Source organism: Hevea brasiliensis, chromosome 10 (assembly GCF_030052815.1).
Source record: "Hevea brasiliensis isolate MT/VB/25A 57/8 chromosome 10, ASM3005281v1, whole genome shotgun sequence".
Taxonomy (NCBI): domain Eukaryota; kingdom Viridiplantae; phylum Streptophyta; class Magnoliopsida; order Malpighiales; family Euphorbiaceae; genus Hevea; species Hevea brasiliensis.
This window is the reverse complement of record NC_079502.1, coordinates 10,960,181-10,986,056: the sequence shown is the minus strand read 5'-3', so window position 1 is coordinate 10,986,056 and position 25,876 is coordinate 10,960,181. Positions and strand designations below refer to the sequence as shown.

Sequence of the window (25,876 nt, the reverse complement as noted above, 5' to 3'; positions counted from 1 at the left end):
TTTTTAACTGTGGATTTATACATTGGGATATATATAAAGAAAAAACTGTGTGAAACCAAAGTTTCAGTTTTTGATCAAGCAAATGAATAAGTATTTTAAATCAAATCAATTGAGTTTTCAGTCAAGATTAACCTGGAAAATATCTAACCTAGATTAAGTAGTTGGTTCGAGCAGGTTAGACTATAAATTATAGTTAGGGTAGGTTTGATATAATTACTGATACTAATAATCGATAACTGTCACAAATAGTTAATAGCCGATGATTGATAGCTACTAGTTGATAATTATTAGAGCTTATTTGACATTATTGTTGAAACTGCCGTTAGAAAAAATTATTTTTTTAAATATATTAATTAGACATTATTAAAAAATAATTTAAAATTAAATTTAATAAGTTTAGTCATATGAACACTAAAATAATAAAATAATTTTTTTAAACTATTTTTTCTGAACAACATTTAAAATAGCGCTTTTATTCAGAAAAGTAGTTTTAACCTCTACTCAATGTCAAATAAACACTTAATTGTTTGGTAAATTATTGTTAACTATTTCTATTGATATGTTAGGTATGATTTATTTTAAATATATTTTATATTATTTTTGTAAAAACAATAACAATAATAAATGTGTTTAAAAAATTACATTGAACTCTAATTTTGTATGTATAATTATAATAAATAAAGTTTTCCCATAAATATATAGATATTTGGTTATTTCAACTATAATTTTCAATATATTAATAATTATTTAGTATTTATAGTAACTAAAAATAATTTGATCACTAAAAAATTTATATGAAAAATTATTATTTTTTACTAACAAAATTTAATAGGGGCATTTCAATTTATATAAATTAATAAAAAGTTAATACAGCTATTATCTAATAGTAAAAATTTTAAAATGAAGCTTTTATAATCAATTACTGTTAAAACTCACACAGTTAACATTTGCTGATATTTTACTAAGACTTGTTTGGTAATATTAGCTATTTTAATAGCTGTTAGTTATTTTACTTGTAGAAGTAATTAACATGAGAAAGGTTTCTTGTGTTTACTATCTAATGTACATAACATATTTATACAACTTTGGTATATGATAAGATGACTACAGCTAAAGGGAGAGGTTAAGATAAACTACAATTTGTTAAGGATAAATACTGAATAAATCCAAGTACAAAGTATATCTATAACAACCCCCTTCAAGCTATTGGTTCTGCTTGCAGAAGCCACAACTTGTCCCTTTGTCAAACAAACAATCTGGTACCAAGGGGTTTGGTAAATATATCAGCTATTTGATCCTCACTTGAAATGAAGCTAACTTGAATCTTGCCTTGAGCAATCAGTTCATGGACAAAATGGTAGTCAAGCTTAATATGCTTGGTCCAAGCATGAAAAACAGGATTGGCAGTGAGGTATATAGCACTTATTTTATCACACCACAATGTAGAAGGAGCGGAAGAGTGAAATCCCAGCTAAACAAGTAATGAGGTGATCCACATAATTTTTGCTGTAGCATTGGCAATTGCACGGTATTCACTTTCAACCGATGATCGTGCTATGGTGTGCTGCTTCTTCGCTGCCCAAGGGATTAAGTTACGTCCCAAGTATATGGCATAACCATTGGTTGAACGTCAGTCGTTCGGGCATCTACCCCAATCACTATCGGCAAAGCATTTGTGAGGAAGAGGTTCATATTTGTAGTTTGTCGTAGGTAGCGGAGGAGGCATTTCTCAACCTTCCAATGATCCTTGTTGGGGTTATGCATGTATTGACATAGGTGATTCACAACAAATGCAATATCTGGACAGGTTAGAGTAATATATTGCAGTGCACCCACAACCCAGTGATAAGTTTCTACATCGGACAATGGTGGTGCCGAATGTTTAGTGAGTGGCAGGCTGGTGATCATAGGAGTGTGACACGGCTTGCAACATGTTGGTTTGATGAAGTAGATCAGATATATACTTCTGTTGAGTTAACTTAATACCATCTTTAAGATATTGGATCTCCACACCCAGAAAATGATGAAGTCACGTACAGGAAAGGCACATTAAAGTTGTTGAACAAATCCACAAGGATATCATCCACATAAATAAATACAAATAATTTAGTAGATGTAGTTTTGAAAATAAACAACTCTGCCTAAATAGTTTGCGCTTAGCCGGTCCCAACCTCAGATAAAGGAGGAAGGTTACGATAGGGGACAACCAGCGTAAAAATTTTGTCACATCTTATGATATGGATTCAAATGATATAAACGTTGAGGCATCCTCTACTTACGATGCGCTACATCAAAGCCCGGGTGTCATGAGAAATATGTAAGGGTGTAGGGCATTCACTGAAAGCGACGCACCATGTTGGTGCCCGGGTATGGTGTTAAATGAGCAAGGGTTCCTACATCATGGACGGGTGTGAGTGAAAAAGTTAGTCCATAGGAAAGATAATAGAATAGAACACCAGATAGGCATAGAGATAAATAGAAATATCATAGAAGGAGATCAAGTAGGAAGAAACATGATAGGAGGAGAATCAAGATTGGTATTTGGAATATTGGATCACTTACAGAAAAATTAATAAAACTTGTAGATACCTTGGAAAGGAGAAGGGTGAATATTGCTTGTATTTAGGAGACTAAATGGGTAGGAGAGAAAAGTAACGAAGTGGGTAATTCAGGGTGCAAACTGTGATTTACCGGAAAGGAGAGAAATAAGAACGATGTGGGCATAATCATAGACAGAATGTTGAAAGATGCTATAATAGCTGTGGAAAGAGTACGAGATATAATTATACTAGTAAAACTAATACTAGAAGGAGAAACAATAAATATAGTTAGTGCTTATGCTTCACAAATAGGACTAGATAGAATTATACTAGTAAAACTGCTGCTGCTGTTGCTGGTACTAGTCTTCCGTACCTACGCGTGGTAAGAACCAACATGCTAAGGATAACGCTTAATGGTGCATAAAATAAAGGAAAAATAACTAAATAATTGAGATATTTATTCCACGTATAACTTTATAAAGAAATATAGATTTCATGAGTTTATAGTTTTTTACATGTTTATAGAACTTTGGAAGCAATTAAATTAATCAGGATCTTTTCTGTTCGTTTATTCCATGTTCGGTCTTATTACTTAAACCTGTGATCTTTTCATGTACCTTTTTAAATTTAAGGTTTATTACTGATATTTGTGTCCAAGTAACTTATAACAAACTATAAAGACTAGATACTCGGGAGTATACTAGTTAAACATCTATATGTCTAACATGTATACATCTATCATGTGAAGCGCAAGGTCAGTGGGCAGGCTTAAAGCCAAAAATAAAATCAGGCACAATGGCCAACGGGCAGACATAAAGCTAGTAGAACAAACATCTTAGACATATATTGTCTATCAATAATTATTTCTGTGGGCAGTACTGCAATCTGTAGTCCTAATTGGTATACCAATCGATCCATGCTACATAAATAAGTCTAGCTGTATTTTGGGCAAAATAGAATTATTAAGTATTTATAATTTCATATTATGTGCGAGTTGTATTTAATAACATTTTCATGTTACTTATGATGGGAAACATAAGTCTCACATGCATATTCATATCACTTTTATGTTTAACAATTCATTTTGATTAACTTCATATCATATAATAAATCATTTTATGAATATTTTTCAAGGTCCAGATTTGATGTCTTAAGTTCACCTAACAAATTGGTCAAGGTGTGCCTACTGTTTGGCCACACTTCCTTCATGGAAGTTATTCCTCTATGTCTTATCTTTGTTTTTCTTTTTGAATCATGTCATTTGGAGTTTTAGAACTCAAGTTATGGTCAAATAACCAAAACTGGTTCCTTAACTCACTCAAGTTCCAGAACCAAACAAATTCTAGAGTTAATTTTTTCCTAATTATTTGGACATGTTACAGCCACTTTTAGGTCCAGTGTTCTTTATGGAAGTTGTTACCCTATATTTTAGGATCACTCAAATTTTTGAATTACAATTTTTCAAGTTTTGTAAAATTAGTTATAACCAATTAACTGGCATGGACTTAGATACCCTGTGCTAACAGGATTCCAGTTCATGTTAGTGGCTTTGACTCAAATTTCAGGGTCCTTACACTCATAATTTGAGGAAGGTTCCTAAATCAAACTTGGAGCCCTGTCTCTTAGATTTCCAGAATAGTTTGGCTCATCCCATTTGGGATTTTCTAGTGGGAGATATGCTATAAATACTACTCTGTGGTTAAGTGGTAGTTTAGTCAAATTTCAGGTTTTGATGTGCTGAATTATTCTAACAATTTGGCCTACTTCCCTTGATTTCTGAGTTTTGGTCAAAATACCAATATTGTAGATCTATGTCTTATAGAGATTTTGCCACTGGTTTCACTGCATTTATATTTTTGTAGACCAAGTTATGGCCTTTTTTCCAAAACTGGTCGGGTATGCCTAAGTCTAAAATTTCTGGACAATTTGATTCTGGACAGTTTTGTTAACCTAATTTGTGCTAGTAATTTGGTTTGGTTAGAGGCATTTCTGGGTTCTGTGTTCTTCATGAAGGTTATATTCCTATGTCTAAGCTTTCCAATGGTATAAAATTCAGGTCATTTGGATCTGTCTAGAGGGAGTTATGGCGTGTTCATTTGGTTATTTTTCTGGGTTTAGGGTATGGTCAGCTGGATTGGAACAGTAATTTGGTCAAGTTTTGGACAGAATTTGGGCATGGTCTCTTCATGAAAAATGAGGCATTTTGACCCTATTTTCATCTCCAATTGGCCTCATACCAATTGGAGCAACACAATTCAAGTTATGGTTGTCTAAGCATACTGGACTCCTTAGTCTAAAAATCCTGCATGAAAACACACTCCCAATTTTCACTTTCCACCAAGCTCCCAAACTTCAATTACATTCACGGCACTTCAAATAGTCAACAAACAGCCTCAAATAACATCAATTTCAAGCCATACATAAAGTTTCCAAAGTCAAGTCAAAAACCCTAACTTCCATACTCAATTTACATGCAATATATACCAAACTCATATCCAATCAATTTGTCTATCACATGTGCTCATAAATAACTCTAATAGACAATTAATTCAATCTAAAATCAGCAAATCCTAACTCTTTTAATGGCTGCCGAAAATTAGGGTTACCCTTTTTTATGATTTTCTTTTAATTTTATAAAATTTTAACTCATTTTTAACTAGAATTCAAAGTTTAATGAAGAAGGGAAGCATAGTCGTGCACTAATCTTTAATAGTCACTTCTTAGACTTGCAGAAACCTTAGAATTTTCTTACTTCTTGGCAGCCAAACTCTTCCTCTTGGTGTAAGGATAAATTTTAGTGAAGGGTGTTTAGGGTTTTATGGGGAGAAAGCTTAGGGAATTTAAGCTTTAGCAAACAAAAATGGTGAGAGGCTTCTTGGAGGAAGGTTCGGCTATGAAGAATGAGGAAGAAGGAGATGGGTGTTTTTAATTCATTTTAACTCCTTTTTATGTCTTCTTTATCCCTTAGTATGTGTTTGTTAATTTCCCATTGGTTAGGCTTTTTAATGATGTCATTGTGACATTATGCTTACCTCAAAATTTTCATTTCCTTTTCTTTTCTTTTCTTTTCCCATTTCAAATGTATTTTTCATAATTTAATTTATTTTATGTATTTTAATCTCTCTTATTTTAATTGACATTTAGGTCAAAATTTAACTCTGGAGTTGAAATAACCAAAATGTCATTCGTTATATTGATCGGGTTATTTTTTGGTCTGTACCGATTAACTAATTTTTTTGAATTTTTTTTAACATTTTTAATGTCATTTAATCTTCATAAATCCTTTATTTTAGTCCCAAAAATTATTTTCTAGGATTCCTCGCGGGTCTGAGGTTAGCAACTGTCTTCACGGTTGCTTCCTCGTACAGTCACCTATCGCTGTGACTCCGGCTCGTTTAACTTGGTCGTACTTCGCTTCTTTTACTTTTCTTTAATTTTACTTAGTCTTTATTCAGTCAATTTATATTTTCTCACTCTAGTTTGAGTGTAGTTCCAGACATCTTGGTTGTCCGAACAGACATTATTCGTCAAAATAGTAGAATGCACGGACTACCTAAAATGAGGGTGTTATATTTAGTATATGATAAAATGACTACAGCTAAAGGGAGAGGTTAAAATAAACTACAATTTCTTAAAGATAAATACTAAATAAATCCAAGTACAAAGTATATTCGTAACATTACTAACTATAAATTGTTAGTAGCTAGTTATTTATATAGTAATTTAAAGTAGAAGTGTTTGATAAAAATAATTATTGGATTAGCTGTTAAATATAAAAATAATAGTATTATCTTATTGAACTTAATCAAAATGCTTCTTCAATCTCTGAAAACCAGAAGAGATAACTTTTCATGAGCTACTCTTTCAATATTTAAATGCTAATATAAATATTATGTCACTAAATAATATAATAAGAGAAGTAAAATTTTAACTATAGTCAAGATATTAGATGCTACCTTAAAAAGGCTATTTAAGTTCAAAAAACTATATATCAACCAGACTCTTACATGTAAACCATACCTTCAGGATATTTTTTTGCTTTTATGTAATTTTTCTACCATATAAATTTTCTAGTTTCAAATATGAGAAGAAAAAAAAAGCTAATTGTAAATTGATTCATATATACTTCATATGTATGGATGGTGCAGGAACGGTCAGGCTATTTTCTCGTAATCTTATTATAGTAATTACGTTTTAAATATAATTTGCTGGCAGTGTCATCATTGGCATCCTATAAAAGAAGAGTTAAAATTTCGCCAAACTTCCATTGTTGAAAATGGCTATAATAATCTCTAAGAAGTTGACATTTATTTGTTTGGCGGTCTTAGTATGCATGTTCTTGGCAAAAGAAGAAAATGCAGTGCAGATCAACAATAGAGCTATTCAAGGCAACCTCACTACTCGATGCCACCAAATGCACCCTAAGGAATGCAACAAGCAGCAAGCAAACGACTATCAAAGAGGCTGTCAAGATGACACACACGCGTGTGTGCGCGCGCGCACATATATATATATATATATACACATTGGACTGATGAAGACAAAGTGTTAAAAATTCAACTTAAAAATTCAAAGTTGAATCGAGATTTAATAGGTATATTATTAAATAAATATTATAAAATTATTAATAATAATATTGATTATAATTAATGTTTTTATATATTTTATAAATAATTATTAAAATAAATTTAATTAAATTTTAATATTTAATTTTTTAAAAAATAATTTAGATATTTATTAAAATTTTAAATGATAACATTTCATTATTTATAAAAAGAAGTTTAAATCAATCCAACCACCCGATTTTCGATTTTCAAAACCATGCCTTTTAGATAATAGAGATTGATTGTCGTTCTTCATTATATTTTTTACATGTTTAGATGATAAAATAAATGATTAAGAAATATAAATAATTAATTACAAATATGATGTTATTACCTAACTAGCTAAATTTAAATGAACAGGAAAAACCATTCTTTATATGTAGAATATGTTAAAAATGAAGGTCAAATGTCATCTCATTTTTCTGTTTGATTACATTGTATTCTTTCTTATTACTAAATGCATGCTTATTAAGGTTATAATTTATTTTTAAATATATGTAAATATATTTTATATTCTTTTCCGTTAAAAATACTAATATTAATAACTAATTAAAAATTATATTGAATTTTAACTATATATATATAATAAAGGTTTTTTTTCCGATAAATATAAATGTTATGGTTATTTCAACCATTTTTTTTAGTATATTAATAATTATTTATTATTTGATTGATTAAAAATAATTTGATCACATAAAAATTAATTTGAAAAATCATTGTTTCTTATTAACAAAATTTAATAAGATATTTTAATATTCTAAATAAAAAATAGTTAAAAAAAAGCTATCATTCGAAAAAAAAATTTTCAAAATGAAGCTTTTATAGTCGGTTATTATTATTATTATTATTATTATTATTATTATAATAGTAATTATTAATTATTTTATTAGTTATCAATTATTTTATTAATTATTATTTATTATATATTAATTATTAATAATTAATTATATATATAATATTTAAAGTAAAAATGTATATTAAAATAATAATATTATTTTTTTAACTTTAATATTTATTAATATTTTAGTGTTACTATTGGCCGACCTAACTGTTAAGAGTTGAAAAAAATAGTGTAAGCCGAGCTCCAATATCTAAATCATAAGTTTAGGAGATGACGTAATCCAATTATTTAAGTCGCAAAATATTACTTTTTTATTTTATGAAAAATTGTGCAATTAATAAAATAAAGTAAAATTAAATAACATGAAACTTTTTATGTAATATTTATTTAGTAGTCTTTATGTTCATATATTGAATTTAGTTGAATTCTATTAAAAATTCAGTTCAAATAATTTTGTTTTAAATTCATATATCTGAAATAAAGTTTAAAAATAAGAGAATTTATTTGAATTTTTATTATTTGAAATAATTGAAGTGTAAAATGAATATGTTTATATTGCTATTTTGCTCTAATTTATGGAAAAATAAATATAATTTATGGGCATTTAGAGTTTCATAAATGAAAAATTTTATTAAATCAATTAAATTCTTGTATAATTAATTCACTTTTCGCTAATTATTTCCTTCAAAATGTTTTTTATTTTTAGTAACCCCATATTTAAAAATTAAAATTTTATAAGAATTTAATTCAATTAATTTTTTTTATTAATTCTCATATTTAAAATAAAAAATTTTGATTATTTTTAATTTTAAAATTTTAATTTAAGAAAAAGAAATCAATGTTATTATGTCAGAAATTAATTAAATTCTGAACTTTTAAATAATTTATTTTAAACCTTTATTTGGAATATTCTAAAATTTTGTAAGTATAGTTGATTTCATTTTAGTTAATTTTCATATATAAAATTATGTGAGAATTTTTAAAAAAATTTTTTTTTCCTTACAAATGATTTATTCCAAAAGAACTCTTAAAGAATCTTAAAAGAATTGAATTCTAGCTTAAATTAAAAAAAAAATTATTCTAGCTTAAATTTTAAAAAAAATTTATTCAAATAGAATTTAATTGAATTAAATAATTTATTTTTAGATTTTTTAAAAAATTTGAATAAATAGAAAAAGAATATATATATATATATATATGTTGCTGATTTTGCGACAAAAATTTTCATTGCTAATTCGTCTGAATCATCACATAAATTTTCATCGCTAAATCCTTCACTTCATTGGATTCATCGTGGCTAATTTTTCTAAGATTTTTTCGTTAATCCATCAATAATTTTTATTAATTTAATTTTAAATTCATCTGTCATTTTATTTAATTTAATTTCAAAAGACAAATGGATACTCTAAATTAAATCATAAATCCATGTTCATATAATTTTAATCAACTTGACTCATTAAATCGTGCTCATTTTGAAAAAAGAAAAAATATCATATATTATTAGTAAAATATTCAATTGAGTCTCTGTATTTATTAAAAAAATTAATTTAATTTATTTTTAATTTTTTATCTAAATTAACTCAAAAATTTTAATTTAAACTCAATTTAACTTAAGAAATTAGAATTTATAGACTATTTTTTTAATTTCTTGATTTAAATAAAAAATTAAAAGTTTAATTTTTTAATTTTTGGACTAAATTTTTCATTTTTTTATTTAAGCTTAAAAATTAAGCAACAATTTAAATTGAAAATTTTAAATTAAATTAGACAAAAACTGAAAAATGGAATAAATTAAAATTTTCTAATAAATATAAAGGTGTAATTTTGAGCTTTAACCCATATATTATTGGCATATAACAATTCCGACCACACTGTGATTATTTTCCATTCAAACTATACATGTCCAAAGAATCTTATCCTTCAAGTTATTCCATATTCAGTCAGGAAAATTCTTATATACACCATGATGTATAAAAATAATTTTTATATATTTATAATTAATTTTATTTATTAGTTATTTTTCAAACCTAAAATTAATTAAATTAATTTCATTAGTTTAATTAATTAAAGGTCTAAGGCATTTAGTTAGTAAGTAAGAAAGGCTATTAGGTGCAGATAGTTAGTTAAGAGGCCAATTTTAAAAAGTTATTAGGAGTGAAGAAAAGTTACAGAAAATAGGCAATTAGCTTCCATTGTCTGTAAAACGTGAAATATTAGACAGGCGTCATTGTAAAAACTCAAAATAACTCAATCAGATTCTAACAGTATATTTATTTTTTTACTTTTATCGTCATTTACTTTTTCAAACTGTCACAATTTACTTTTCAAAGTATTGTGCTCACTTTTTGTAATTAATCAATCAAAGTTTTTTGCAATTTTCAATAAACTTGCATTCAAATTATCTGTGAGATTAATGAAACTGTATTCAATTTAGTCAGTTTTCATAACCGTTTAATTCAAGAAGTTAATTATGTATTTAGATACACGTTGACAAACCACAAGCTGTAAGCCAACCGAAATTATTTTTTAAGGAAATAATATAATTAATTAATCAAAATACAAGAATTATGTTTTGTAATGAGATCAATCATTGTAGTAAAACTCATCATTTATTTTAATGATATATCAATTCTTAATTGGATGGGTATATAGGTACACCCTGGTGTAAGGAAGAAGCACTCTATTAAGCACCAAAACTGAGTTTCATTTGTGTCCATACAATCCTGATCTCAAACTTAAATGAATGCAATTGGATTAATTAAGCAGAATAAACATCCTCAAAGCCGCAAAGAAAATGTAGAACATAGAATTAGCAGTGCAAAGACACCAGTATATTTGCTCCTTAAGATTTGACAGGTTTAATTCCAGGAACAATAACCATGTCAACATTATTTGTTCCATCATTGTATAGACAAGGAGGTGTGTCTAGAAAATGAATCCATAGGAAGGAAACAGCTCTAGCTAGCCAGCGTAGCCCTACTTGATTCGATAGTTAAAAATATATTGATTATCTTAAACGTCAATTTCCATTCTCCTTAAGCCTATGGGTTGTATTTTCTGGTTTTTGTCTCCTGAATTTGGGCTTAGCTCATTAACTCAAAAGCCTCTAAGCTATCTTTGAGTTACTGCTATTTATATATTAGCTTTATGATTTTTTTTGGTAAGAAAATAAAAGAATTGGAGATTTGAATATGGCTCTATATTAAATCAAATCAGAATTAGACTTATGATTTGTTTTTGATAAAGGCCAAATACATTTTTTTTCATTTTTGATATTCACTACAAATTTTGGTTTCTATTTTTTTAGAAAATTTGAAAAACATATTTATTTGTAAAAGCTATAAATTATTTTTCAATTTTTAAAACTGAAAATCATGTTCATATTACAATTATTTTCTAAATAAAGTGTTTAAAATTAACTATAAAATATACATATAAATATATAAGAAAACAAATATTTAATATTAAATGATAACACTAGAAAAAAAATATGAATCCTATTTTTTAAGGGTTATTTTTAATTTTAAAAATATTTTTCAATTGTATATTTAAAAATATTTGAACAAAAAACGCCATATTTCTGATTTTGGAGAAAATTTTTTAGAAAATATTCTAATATTTGTAAGTAAATTAAAATTTTAATATTTTTATTTATAGCTTTATTAAAAAAAAGGCAAAAAAGTAGGAAAAGAGGCAAACGCAGGCTGGGCCCCATGCGCAGTGAAGAAGAATAAGAGTGAAAATAAAACCGGAAACCTCAAAATCACATGAATTGAAGGAGATCGTCGGTGGGAGGTGACAGCTGCTCATGTCTCACTATCCAACGTCGTTCTCCACGTGGCCTAATCGGATATGCCAACTTAACTGCCAGTTTGGCTCTCTTGTTTGTACGTTTCTACCGACACGTGTGGCTCCCACTGCCTAAACACTTCAATAATCCCTCAATTTAAATATACATACATTAAAAATTAAAATACGTAAATAATTAATTTTTAGAATTAATTTTTTATAAGAGTTACGTACCAATTCATATCAAGGACTAAACCATTACATTTATGTAGTGTGTAATTACTAATTATTCTAATAAATCATATGATATTTTTTTTTTATTTTAACCTAAAAATTTATTACATCAATAATTTGTTTATATATAATTTGTTAAAATTTTGTTTTTTTATTAATAAAATTAAATACAAAGCACCTCTTCTAAGAAATTAGATAAACTAGAATTTTGCTATGGGACATCAATTTGTAAGCATAAATAGCAACCACTAAGAATTTAATAATAAATTGAAAGAAATTAAATTGCAAAACTATCCAGATTGTTGCAAATTATTGATATACAATGACAAAGAAAGCATTCATTACAGCTAATAGATGATATTTATTCGTTCATTCTGGGTCTACATTTGTCTTCTCTCTCGCCTTTAATGAATTCATGATGTGCTGAAAGAGATCCAAAGAAACACTAATCAATGTGGTCCCATCGCTTATCATAATATATCGTGCACTGTACGAGACAATAGCTTACCCATCAATTTAAGACAAAACACTGCACATTATTATTCTAACAAGTCTTGGTGCTAGCTATTGGAATTGAGTTCACTTGCTGGATTATACTTATAATCATAAGATAAATTGATATAACTCACTCTAAAATTCGATAAAAAAACAAGTCGAATTTGATGATAGTCTAACTCGAGTAAAACATACTAAATCTTAGCCTCGATCGACCTTCATTGAATTTGACTATGCTTCGCAATCGAGTTCTGCATACCATGAAGAGATCATCTTACAGGCTCATCATTAGTTCGATCAAGTTGAAACTTGATATGATGTCAGTTTAAATACAATTCGATTAAATACAGATAGCGTGATTATCAGTTAAATTACGTTACTCAACATGACGTAAGTTCAAAGATAAAATTAGTTAATACAGAAAGCATGAATAACAGAGTTACATATGTAAGTAGATGAGATACTTGAGTTTTACCACCAAAATCTTTAAAATAGTATTAATGATCACAAAAGTGCTATAAATAAGTCAAATAAGACTAGCAAGGTACATTTTTTACACCAACTAACACCATCTTCGTTTTCGTTAAAAAAAAATTTATTTATCTCAATTTCAAATTTAACGTTGAAGTGACTGCCGTTAGGTCACTAACCTAACTGTTTTTTTGTGCGTAGTTAACAGGATATTAGAAGGGTTATCTAAAAATTCATGATAGCATCACAAATGTCAGTGAATTTTTTTAATATAATTAGTTTTAATCAGAATTAAATTTAAAATTTTATAGTTTTAGAGTCAATTTCAATAGAATATAGTTAAAACTCACGGTTATATTTTCAATGTAAAAATTGTACTAATACAAGCACAATTAGACCTAGCCATGGGTTAGTTTCAATTTAGTTCCAGACCATAATTATCGGTTTGGTTGGCCTCATGGTTCATACCGATTTCAATTCAAAATTATTTTAATTCAAAACAGTTCAAATGATTTCAATTTGAAACGATTTGATATAATTTCAATCAGTTCACAGTGTAGTCCAATTCTAAACATATTTAAAGGAAAAATTGTAAATCTGGCCGATTTTGATTCTGTTCAACAGGGAGTAGACGGCCTCTTACTGTGCAGTTCCAGACTAATTCACAAATCAGAACTGTTGAACTGACCCGCGACCGGATCCAGGCACAAGGAAAGCGGTAAAGCGGTGAGAGTGAATAGCGAAGTGCAACGGGTATATGGTGGCTGCTGAAATGAGAAGGAAATTTTTTAAAAAAAAAAGTTGCCTTCATGGGACCCACCCATCTGCCGGCTCCTATCTACACCCTCCACCTAGTGCCAATCTGGCATGCTCCAAAATTCCACTACGTTCTGCTTAAAAACAACCCACTTCACTTCTTCATTGCCCCTTCTCATCGCTCCACTCTCTGCTCCCTACTCCCTCCTCCCTTCACCGCCACAATGGCACCTCAAACGCCGCGGCTAACCACCACCTTCGCTCTCATTCTCTCTCTCCTCTTCCTTGCCTCCACCACCTGTTATGCCCACAACATCACTCGCATACTAGCCAAGCACCCTGCATTCTCCACCTTCAGCCACTACCTCACAGTCACTCACCTCGCCGCGGAAATCAACCGCCGCCAGACCATCACTGTCCTCGCTCTCGACAATGCTGCCATGTCATCTTTATTGGCCAAAAACCTATCCGTCTACACTCTCAGGAATGTTTTGTCTTTACATGTTCTTGTTGACTACTTCGGTGCCAAGAAACTCCACCAGATTACTAATGGTACTACCTTGACTGCCACCATGTTCCAAGCTACTGGTGTAGCTGCTGGCGCTTCAGGTTACGTCAATATTACTGATCTTAAAGCTGGAAAGGTCGCGTTTGGCTCAGAAGACAACAACGGGAAGCTTGATGCTGTTTATGTGAAGTCTGTGGAAGAGATTCCATATAACATTTCTATTCTGCAAATCAGTCAGGTTACGCTTAGTTTTGGTTTTTTCTCATTGGAATTCAAACTTAAAACCTCATAATTCAGGAGACTTTTAATACTAATTCATGATTAAATTTAAATATATGCAGGCTCTGAATTCTGCTGAAGCTGAAGCACCGACTGCGGCGCCGACGTTGAATTTAACGGCGATCATGTCTAAGCAAGGCTGCAAAGCCTTTTCCGACTTGTTGATAGCGTCGGGAGCTAAGTCGACATTCGAGGAAAATCTTGACGGAGGGTTAACGGTGTTCTGTCCCACGGACACCGTCATCAACGGCTTCATCCCCAAATACAAGAACTTAACCAACGCTCAAAAAGTCTCGTTGCTGTTATATCACGGCATTCCAGTGTACCAGTCTTTGCAGATGTTGAAATCCAATAACGGAATCACCAACACACTGGCTACTGATGGCGCCAATAAGTACGATTTCACCGTGCAAAGTGACGGGGAGGACGTTACGTTGGAAACCAAAGTTATAACGGCGAAGATAACGGGGACAGTAAAGGATGAGGAGCCGTTAATAATTTATAAGATTGATAAGGTATTGTTGCCTAAGGAATTGTTTAAGCCGGCTCCGGCAGCGGCGCCTAAAGCAGCGAAAGCGGCAGCGACAGCGGATGGACCAAAAGCTGATGCGCCGACAGATGATTCGGAAGATCAGACGGCAGCTGATGATGAAAATGGTTCCATCAGCAAAATGGAGGGTGGGAGATTCATTATGGTATTATTGAGCATGTGTTTAGAGGTGATATTATTTTAATTTGATTACACATCACAGCTTGATTTGTATTTGATTTGATACCACAAGGTCTATGGATAGCACATGGGACTTGATTTTGTCAATAATACTTGTGTAGAAAAAGAAAAAAAAGGGAATAATGGGGACCACTTGTTTGGGTGTTTCTTTGTTTTGTTTTGTTTATTTTTTGTGTATAATGCATAATTTGCCTGCTTGAGCTGTAAATCAACATGCCCAACTTTCTTTATTCCATTTAGGTGGATGCTAGATTTGTGAATAAATAGTAATTATGCATCCTATTTTGTAAATTTATAATCTTAATATAAATGGTTTATCTTTTATTAAATTATATAAAATTAATGCATAAATATGGTTTTTCAACTCAATAATTTATTTTTTATTATTCTTGATTAATATGGGTTTGAGATAAGAAATTTGTTTAAATATAAGATTTAGATAAATCTTTCTTCTCTTGAGTTAGCTTTTAAGATTAAATTAAACTAAGTTTATTTTCTATATATAATATCAGAATCCACCTTATTTTAATATTAGACCACTTACAAATATTCATACTTACAAATATGCATCCAAAAGAAAATGAAAATTGATTGAAAAAAAATAAGAGCTTGAAATTGAATGAAACAAGGCTTATAATTGAAAATAACAGAATAATTGCAAAGACAAATTGATTAAATTGTTGAATCTGAGTTGGTGGTGGTATTGGTGTTAGCAGTTATCCACTTTGGCAGCTCTTCAATGTATATAGTGTCGCAAGGGATTTTGCGGTCGCCTGAACGAACCCTCACCGAAGTGGGAAAGAGTGAGGAGTCGCCACTTTAGTTTTGAGGGAAACTAAAGAAAACCATTTGTGAAGATAAATTGAAATGAAACCACTTCAAGAGAGAGATTCTAGGTTTGGGGTCCGTAAACGGATGGGGAAGGTGTTAGGCACCCCACCTCGTCCCTTAATAAGGGTAAGTAGATTTAACTTTGCATTCTTTATAAATTAGTTAGGAGGGCTTGAATGGAAATGTTAATCCTTTTGACAAAAGGAATATTTGATTTTTCACTAATTCGGATTACCCAGATACATAAGTAAATGAGACAACCTTAGTGAGTTACTGTTGCATGTTAGTTTTGTTTGAAGGGCTATTTTATTAGGATTCAATTTTTGAAATTGGATAAGAACTCTCCTCCGATTTCTTTTGAATATTTATTTAAATTTTAGATTGAGAACCGGATAAGAACTCTCCTCCGATCTCTTTTAATATTTATTTAAATTTTAGATTGAGAACCGGATAAGAACTCTCATCCGATCTCTTTATTAAAATTTTTAAGCTTGAGAACCGGATAAGAACTCTCCTCCGATCTTTTTTAATATTTATTAAAATTTTTAAGCTTGAGAATAGGATAAGAACTCTCCTTTGATCTCTTTTAATATTTATTAAAATCATGGTTGAGGATCGGATAAGAACTCTCCTCCGACCTCTTTTAAATTATTTGTTAAAATCATAGTTGAGGATCGGATAAGAACTTTCCTCCGATCTCTTTAGTATTTAAATGATAGTCGGATAAGGACTTTTCCGATCTCTTTAAATCTTACCTATCGAGAGAGCCTAAGGCTAAGGGTTCTGACATTTATAGGTGTCGGGGGGGTCTGAATAAGACTTCTGTAACTTATTGGTACTTTAGGACTAGGTAGGGGGTACCAAACCGAATTCTCCGATCTTCCTATGTGGTCGCCTAGTCAATACCTTTTTGATACCCGATATATTCCCTTTATTTATCCAAGGTTTGGTTTCACTCTATATTATGATGTATTGCCCAATAATCTATTGAGTTATTCTAGTGATTCGGCTTCACCATTTTCCTGGCTTATCATTTATACCTTTCATTATTTCAAAGGAACTCTTAAGTTGCCGTTACTTACATTTTATCCAACCACTTATACTTTACTCGGGACGAGATGACTTGCGTTCAGAAATAACAAAGATTAACAAAAGCATGGATTGGCTGACAAGGACATAAATTAGAGGATAACCTTTCTTTGTATTTTTTAGCATGATATGAACTTAGAGAAAATAACATGCATAAAAAGAACAAAGGAAATACGTAAAACAAGAACTTAATAAAATGGCAATATGAACACTGACCTGTAGGGAGCCGAATCTATTGAACTAATTACAGAATCACAAAACGTAATAAGATTGCAGGTTGATAGCCGGGTGACTAAGGTTCGCCGGGTGACTAAGGTTCGCCGTGAAACAAAGAGTGCTTTACTAAAATGCAATCGAGTCAGAATAATACCCGAGTTTAAATGAGATTGAGTGTGGACGATGGAAGTGGAAATGTGAGCGCTACGGGAGAATGAACGAGCTGAAAATGGAGAGTTTCAGTGTTCAAAATCCTTTTTAAGAAAGCACTTCAGAAAACTGGTTTCAAAAGTTCTTCTTATGAAAAACTTCAAAGCAGCAGAGTAACGATCTGAATTAAATTTCAGAGTTCTTCCGCTATAGTAACTACCTCCTTTTTTTTGTGTCCTCTGAATAGTTTTTCATGCAGGTATTTATAGGAACCGGGTGCTCCCCGTGAAGGGTTAGGATCTATTTTGAGGGAGATGGAGGGTCAAGATTTCAAAGGACATAATCCGAGGCTCAAGAATTAAAGAGAATCAGATCAGACGGCCAAGATCCCCTTCAGAATACTTGACCTTTTCCTCTTCTAATCTGACGGTCCCAAATTCTCTTGTCCGGAGCGATCCAAGGGCTAGGAGTGAAAGGCGTCGGTCTTGTCGTCTTCTTCTTTGATCTAATGGCCCCGAGCTCATCCTTACAAGTCGGATCAACGATGGAGATTGGAAGGTACAGCGCTGTCATGACATATTCTGGCACCTGTCAGTAATGCGGGCGATTCTGGGGCGTGCGGTTGAGATTTCACCTGCAACGCTTTAACTACCTCGGCTCTGATTATGACGACAGCGGTAGGCGCCTTATTCTCTTTGTTTTCTGCTCTCTCTCCTCCTTTCCGATCTTCTTAACATGATCATTTTCCGATCTTTTATGCTGGCCTTCTCTCTTCCGATCTCTATTATTCCGGTCCTCCCATTAATCAGGTCCGGTCTGGTCAAAGCATTAATTTCCCTTGATTCCCAAAACGTCCGCTTTGTTTTTTGCTTAGCAATAAATGCTTGATCTCCCCCTATATATACCCCTGACCAAAAAACTTTCTCCATTCGATTTTCCTCTTTTTCTCCTTACTTTCTTGCTCTAGTTGTTCCGGCAATTGTTCCGGCCATGATTGTGGTTTTTGATCTTTTTCCGATGGACCTTTTTATTCCCCGACTGAAAATTTACGATCCCGGTGATCGAAGAATCGTAATGACCTTATCTGATGATGGTGAGAGAACTGAACTAATTAACCGATCTGGATCGCGGACCTCGATCGTGCCGATCTCGAATCATTCGATTCAAATGGCGAACTGATTTCGAGCGAGAAGACTGCTAATATTCCCCTTAACACCAGCGACTGCCCCTTGGCGTTCATCTGGCTCCTCCCCGCACTGGGTGTTCCGACAGCGGCTCGGTCTCTCATCTTCATGGGAGTCATAGTCACCCCATCTGAGCTGTACATCTATCCGATGTCAACAGCCGGTCTCCTGGTCAAACACATCTTTTGACTCAGCCACGAGACTAGGCTTTGACATAGGTCTTTAGATGGGATGTTCCACCGGTCTCTAGAGATCGCCCAAATGATGTATTTTATTTTCAATGTAATCCGATCTCTAGAGATCACCGAAATGATGTAATCCAATTTTAATGTAATCCGATCCCTAGAGATCGCCCAAATGATGTAATCCGATCTTTTGGAAATAAAGATTTTATTTTGTCAATTATCATCTTATTATTATTGCATTAATTATTTTCCGATCTCTGAAGTATTTACCCGATCCGACCTTTAATTTAAATGACCCTAAACCGATCCGCAATTCAAAATATTTATCTTAATCTGCCGATCTCTAGTTAGCCGATCTATTTATGGAATTTTCGAAAAATTCATGAGACGTGTCAGAAACAGCTGGCAGATCTCGCTAACCGATGCACCGCCTGGGATGCCGTGAGCATTTAATGCTCGGACGAGTATAAATAGGGGTGGGGTTAGCCAGTTACTCCCTTATGCCATTTTCAGTCTCTCGCGAACAACTTCAAAATTCTCTCGTTTTCTCAAGTTCTTCTGACTCCGATCAAGCTCCGGTAAGGGTTTTGATTCTTCTTTTAGTTTAAATTCTTTACTTCCTTTGAAAATGAGTGGTGCCGAAGGTCAGAGAGCGGCGAGCCCTCCTTCCATCTAGTTCTCGTGGTCATCTGAAGAAGTAGAGGTGGTCGGGCCAAGCGCGCGACCTGAACCTCCTAGGGTCTCCGTCAGCTTGGGGACAAGTGACATCATCAAGGCATGCGCCTTCTTCAGGGAGAGAGAATCTTCCCATGGACGAGCTGCCATCAGTCCTTCAAGAAACCGATCTGCAGTCGTTCAGCCAGGAGTACAACATTGAGCCTGATTCATATGAACTTATTCGGTGTCACGGCGATCACCGAGCTGATCATTTCTTCGAAGAGAACGACATGATTATGGTATACGAAGAACAGTTGAAAGCCGGGCTGCGGTTCCCTCTTGACGACTTCTTTAAGGAAGTCTTAAAATTTTACCAAGTGTGCATAGCCCAAGTTCACCCGAACTCGTGGCGGATCTTAGTAGCCTTCCGAGGCCTCTGCCATGCTAAGGGATTCCGTCCTACGCCTAAGGTATTCGCTGAACTGCATAGGTTAACTCATCGAAAGGACGACGAGTACTAGTTTTTTCAGGCGAAGCCACATTGCGGGCTCTTCACCGATCTGCCCTCCTCCCTGAAAAATTGGAAGAACCGCTTTTTCATTCTAAGGAGCAAAATTCTGAACGGCTTTGAGGGTTTCCCTCGTAGCTGGCTACACCAAGGCCCCTTAATTCCGAAGCGTCTCGTGTTGAATAGGGAAGAGGGCGCAATGGTGATGGAGTTGAAGGAGTAGGCGTCTAGAGAAAAGTTCTCTTGTTTGGATGCAGTGACTGCCGAACTTCATCACTGGACAATGGAGTTGATCACCGGCAAAGATCGCGGGCTTCAGCTTTCTGACCTCGACATCGGTATTTTCTACATCTCAGATCTCAGGACCTTAGCGATCTCACTGACCTCTTCTTTGTGCAGGTATGGCAAGCGGAGAAGCCTCCAAGGAGAGCCGGAAGCGAAAGAGGGAGATCTCCCGGAAGGTACGGGAGATGAAGCAGGCCGAGGAGATGCAAACACCTCATAATGAGCCCGGGGAAATACGAGAAGGCTTGTCTCAACCTTCGGGACCGTCGATCCCCAAGGTGGAAGTGATCCGATCTCTTCCTCGCCGGGAAGAGCCGCCTCCACCTCCTCCAGTTGTTCCGGGCGCAGAAGGGGGTCCTTCCCAACAACAGGTGAGGCCCCTTTCTCGCGGTGCCCAAGTCTTGGTCCATTCACTGGAGAAAAATCGCACGGTTCGAGAGAACCTTGGTTTCGCCAAGGTCCTAGCGTCCTCTATCTGCCTTCGGGAGGATCGGGATAGGCTGTCTCCGGATAGTCTTGACGACATCCTGACCAGATCTATGAGCCTGAACGTGGAGTATTTGGTGAACCAGCACATGGTCCGGGAGAAGGCTCATCGCCTGGGTAAGGAAGTCGAGAGGATGAATCATGAGGTGTCTTCTCTCCGATCCCAACTTTCGTCCGCTCAGGACTACATATCTCAAATTGAGGGGCGGATGAAGTTCTATGAGGACAAGTTGGCCGAACAGTCTCGTGTTCTGGCCGAGCGAGACCGTATTCTCGAGGGAGTTCAGGCGCTCCGAGTTGATGAGGCTGCTCAACTCGCTCATCTTGCTGAGGAGCTCAAAGCGAAAGAAGAAGAAATGGTGACCGGAGTGGCCGGTGCTTATGTGAACGCTCACAGAGATCTCCTGGCTGAGCTCAAGAAGCGTTATCCCGAGGAGGACTTCTCCTGAATGGCAGACCTGGCTCCTGAGGGTGAGGGTGAGGATAGTGAGGAGGAGGCTGAGGGTGAGAGAGGGGATGGGCAAAATGTAGATCAGGCTGGGAGTGATCCTCCAACTGAATGATTTGTACAAATTCTGCAATGAAATGAAATGAAATGCCTCTTTTGTTCAGTGAATGGTTGTGATCGAAAAATCTCTAAATTACTTAAGCACTTGATTGTCTGAGTATATCGAAGCAACTGAAAGTGATTATTAACCTAAGTGTGAGAGATCGGAAAACACAATAAGCATGAGATCGGTAGGGAACCAACGCTAAACGGGACTTGATTAAAATTGGAGATTTGGCGAACCCACTTAAGATCGAGATCATCATTACACCGGATTGGAATCTTAACTTGATTATTCCTAAACTTTAAATGAGAGATCGGTAATAAGACCGGTGACATAAAGATCTAGTATCGGTTCAAATTTGTTTGACAAGAGAGATCGGGAATGTACTTGACTGGTCAGGAGATTCGACAATTAGTTTGAGAGGTCGGTGAGTGATTTAATAGACCGGTAAGGCTTTAACTGATATGAGGACTTAGCATTGATTCAATTCTTTGTGAGGAGAGATTGGAAATGTGGTTTTCTAGCAAAGAGAGATCGGAAATGTAATTGGCTGTCAAAGAGAGACTTAGTGCTGGGGATCGGTTTCAAAGTTTATTGATTCTGGGGATTAACCAAAATATGGTGTGGACATATAGGATTCTCAAAAATCATCTAAATCCCCACTAAGTCGCATACTGCCCACTTCTAGGCAACCACCTTTCTCAATCCATTTAATTAACTTCTAGAATATTTCAGGCCTCTTTAATTTAATTAATAAAATGGAATTAATGTGCAAAATTAGTTATTCCTTGCTTGTTTTGTTTTAATCTTGATTTGCAGCTTTCTAGTTATTTGATGATTGAATTTCCTCAGCAAATTATCAACAAGAAAAAAAAATTAAACAAGAAAATTCAAAATGTGAGCAATGATTTAAAACCAAACAACCTACCTATATATAAGTTACAATTCAAGATTCCTCATGGGTCATCACCGAATTCTCCCCAGCGAATACTGTGCTTGGCAGCAAGGTAGTGAACACCTGCTGGACCACTGCTTCCATACGAGTAGAGCTCTGGGACAATCTTTTTCTCTTCTAATTCCTTCAGCAATGGTGAGAATACTCCCCAAGCTGCATCAAGCTCATCACTTCTTATAAACAACCTTCTCTCTCCTTCTATTGCATCTAAGAGTAACCTTCCATATGCATCCGGAATTTCTCTTTCATTCCTTAAATCAATATAATTAAACCAGAATTAGATGAAACAGAACAAAATAATTAAACCAGAATTAGCATCAGCCATGTTATTAACTATAGAGCAATTGTTTTCCTCACATTGATTTGTAGAGCAAATTAAGGTGACTGAGATCCAATCTCATTCCAAGACCTGGAACCTTGTTGTTGATCTTCAGGTAAATAGCTTCATCAGGTTGAACTCGTAGCACAAGCTCGTTGGTGGCCTTATCTAAGTCAGTTCCGAAGTTTCTGTTGTACAAGTTACCAGGAACGTGTCTGAACTGAACTCTGATCTCCATTCTGAGTTTGAAAGGCAATATTTTGAGTCATTCCATCCATTTTCGTTCGTATAAATTGGCAAAACAAAGAATTAAAGATCTTAATGAACATGAAGAAGATTTACACACCGCTTTGAATGAAGTGCCTTTCCTGCGATCATCAGGAAAGGAACTCCATCCCAACGAGAATTATTGATAAAGAGTGTTGCTGCTGCAAAAGTTGGCGTCAGGCTATTAGTTGACACAGTTGGGTCGTCAGTATAAGCAGGATGACCATGGGATGTAATTCCTTGGCCATGGCCGTCATTCTTATATTGGCCAACAACTACATCTTCTAGCTGAACAGGACTTATTGAGCGCAAAACCTTCGCCTGATTCAAGTCCACACTGGTTAGAAGAACTTCTTTAATTCATAGTGAATCCAATCTAGGCAAGTTGAACGATTCTGAGAAATTTTTTTTTAATACCTTTTCATTCCTGATGTCCTCTGCTGCCAAACTGACAGGCGTCTCCATTGCAAATAGTGCTAGTATTTGGAGGAGATGATTTTGTATAATATCCCGAATGATTCCATAGTTATCAAAGTATCTAGAAATAAAAAACAAGCATGTTGAAGCTGCCATTGTCTAAATTAGGCAGAAGAAGATCAACTGGAGAGAGTAATTTTGTACTAACCTGCCTCTTTTCGCTGTACCAAAATCTTCAGAAAATATGAATTGCACATTGCGGATGTATTTCCGAGACCATAAAGGCTGAAAAATAAGGTTGGAGAAGCGAAGCACCAACAGATTCTCCACAAGCTCCTCGCCCATGTGATGGTTGATTCTGTAAACGAATTGGCAAGTTCAAAGGCCTGTTTGCAAGTCTCTGTCACAGAACAAAAATGCAAAAAGAATAAAAATTCAAAAAGTTATGCATTTATACCTGAATATTTGGTCCTCAGTCAGATATTGCTTGAGGCATCCTGTCATCTCTCTTGATGAGGTTATGTCATGACCAAAAGGTTTCTCAACAATGACCCTAGTCCAGCCATTGCCTGAAGAAGCACTGCGTTTCGCACATCTCACAGCATCTATAAACATACTTGGAGGTATTGCCAAATAAAACAACCTATTTGATGATCTTCCAGACTGAAAAAAGTATTCAAGAAATTACTGATATTGATAGATTTTACGGCCAATTGTGCAGGGCTATCAATCGATATTATGTGGGTGTGTGTACCTCTTTCTCTTTGAGCTTCTCGTCTAACTCCATGAAATGCTTTTCTGAACTGTACTGACCCGAATGGCAAAAGCATTTCTTTAGAAATTGATCCATCTTTTCATTGCAATTTTGCCTGAAAATCATTAAGATGCATTAATTCTAATAAATATTAACTTTGGAAATATGATAGAGTCATTTATAGATAAATCGGACACCTCTTGTCTATTTTGCAAGTCAGATTCATGATTATCATGTTCCTGAGCTCCTCATTGGTCATCTTGCTACGTGCATAGCCAAAAATTGTAACATTCTGTGCAGATGCAATAAAAGAAATGAGAATTTTTCAGAATTTACCAGTAAAACTATTTGAGGAAAATACACTTTACAATATGATAAATGATATGTCAAATTTACCTGAGGTAGGCGATCTTCGCAGAAAAGTGCAAAGAGTGCTGGGAAGATTTTCCGCCTGGCAAGGTCCCCTGAAGCTCCAACAACAACAATACTGAGAGAAGTACTAGACTCTGTTTTCTCTGTTTCCAAGAGTTGAACACCATTCTCTTCAGCTGGAGTTTCAACACGTTCTATCCTCAGAGAGCTTGCAGATGCACCTATTCCATAAACCCATCTCAAATTCAATAACGCTAATCTAGCAGGAGTCAAGAAAATTAAAGAGAGTACTTGAAAAATTCTAAGGATTGGAAGCAGAAAAGAAACTCGCCAGCCTGCAAAGACAAGGCATTTAACGGTTGCACATTTGATGCTTTCAGCTGAAAATGCTTCCATCGACAAATTCTTGAATAATTCTGGGGATTCCAGGAGGCTAAACAAATTCTTGGCTGTATTATCTCATTAGCAACTGAAGATATACTGGAAAAGGCTTTGGAGCTAGAAGAACGGCAAGGATTCAAACGGATAGCCATGCAAATGAGTTAGCTTGTAGAAGTCAGATTTTTCTTTTAAAAAGCGACAGAAACTGATATTTTATGGAGCCTAAGAGGAAGTATGGTTTGCTTCTTGGGACCAAAACTCGTCTATATCTCTTTTTAACGATCCTGGCCTTTGTAAAAGACCAAACCTTAAACCACCCAACTTATTAATGTTGGGAACTGAAACAACTTTTCCATACCTGTCTGAAGAAGTATAGGTGCTTCTGACTTTCGGATGCTAAACTAAACATTTCTTTTTTTACCTGTTCGTTTACTTCTATCATCCCAAGTCCCAACTCGTCAATATCTGACTTTCGGATGGTAACATATTTTGATGATGGACCACTTAGCAGCCGCAATTGTCCTGCAGGGAACAACTCAGCATCGAAGACCTGAGGGTGCGTTGTGTTCCATATTTGTTCTCTCAAAATAGTTTTCTTTTCCAGAGATGTAAAGCCCATCATTCATTGCCATATAATATTATCAATCTTCTAACACCCAACACAAGTAGATCAATTTGGGGTTTAGAAAATCAACAAAGAATAAATAAGTAAAAAAAAAAAAAAAACCAAGTAAAAAAAAAAAAAAAAACCAAGGAATAAGAATATATCGAAGTATAGATCTATATTTTTTAAAAGCCTAATTAAAAAAAAATCTAAATTATGGTGACTAAGAAATTGTATTTTTGAAAGTGTAAATAAAATAATAGGAGAACCCATATTTAATATTAGAAGTGTGCAATTCTAACTCTAGTTCAGGTCATTTAGGGACTAGAATTTAATCAAATTTTGATACAGTTCTCTAATATTTTAGTTTTAATTTGATTTGATTTAATTTGAATATTTTAATATTAATTCACTCTTA

General features: G+C 33.8%; 2 protein-coding genes across 3 annotated transcripts; one reads left to right on the top strand and one right to left on the bottom strand.

The window, feature by feature from the left end:
- Positions 1–12,409: 12,409 nt before the first annotated feature.
- On the bottom strand, positions 12,410–25,161 carry LOC110664636 (glucose-6-phosphate 1-dehydrogenase, chloroplastic). 2 transcript variants are annotated; one of them, XM_058129175.1, is made up of 11 exons: positions 24,805–25,161; positions 24,498–24,694; positions 24,299–24,393; positions 24,102–24,216; positions 23,805–24,010; positions 23,556–23,705; positions 23,348–23,468; positions 23,010–23,251; positions 22,702–22,902; positions 22,318–22,595; positions 12,410–12,431 (listed from the first exon to the last, which is right to left on the bottom strand). In XM_058129175.1, the coding sequence occupies exons 1-10, from the start codon at positions 25,004–25,006 to the stop codon at positions 22,346–22,348; spliced, it is 1,779 nt and encodes a 592-aa protein (XP_057985158.1). In that variant the 5' UTR covers positions 25,007–25,161; the 3' UTR covers positions 12,410–12,431; positions 22,318–22,345. The 2 variants fall into 2 exon arrangements, with proteins under 2 accessions (XP_057985158.1, XP_021680098.2); XM_021824406.2 differs by lacking the exon at positions 12,410–12,431 and having other exon boundaries at positions 22,246–22,595.
- LOC110664637 (fasciclin-like arabinogalactan protein 2) lies at positions 13,847–15,455 on the top strand. Its single transcript, XM_021824407.2, has 2 exons — positions 13,847–14,476; positions 14,580–15,455. The coding sequence occupies exons 1-2, from the start codon at positions 13,955–13,957 to the stop codon at positions 15,249–15,251; spliced, it is 1,194 nt and encodes a 397-aa protein (XP_021680099.2). The 5' UTR covers positions 13,847–13,954; the 3' UTR covers positions 15,252–15,455.
- Positions 25,162–25,876: the final 715 nt, after the last annotated feature.

Excerpts from the sequence above, each read along its gene's own strand:
- LOC110664637 (XM_021824407.2), top strand. The coding sequence starts at position 13,955 with ATGGCACCTCAAACGCCGCGGCTAACCACCACCTTCGCTCTCATTCTC. Across the intron at positions 14,477-14,579 it reads CTATTCTGCAAATCAGTCAG|GCTCTGAATTCTGCTGAAGC; the intron begins GTTACGCTTAGT and ends AAATATATGCAG.
- LOC110664636 (XM_058129175.1), bottom strand. The coding sequence starts at position 25,006 with ATGGCTATCCGTTTGAATCCTTGCCGTTCTTCTAGCTCCAAAGCCTTT. Across the intron at positions 24,695-24,804 it reads TGCCTTGTCTTTGCAGGCTG|GTGCATCTGCAAGCTCTCTG; the intron begins GCGAGTTTCTTT and ends TTTATGGAATAG. Across the intron at positions 22,596-22,701 it reads AATTTGCTCTACAAATCAAT|GAATGAAAGAGAAATTCCGG; the intron begins GTGAGGAAAACA and ends TATTGATTTAAG.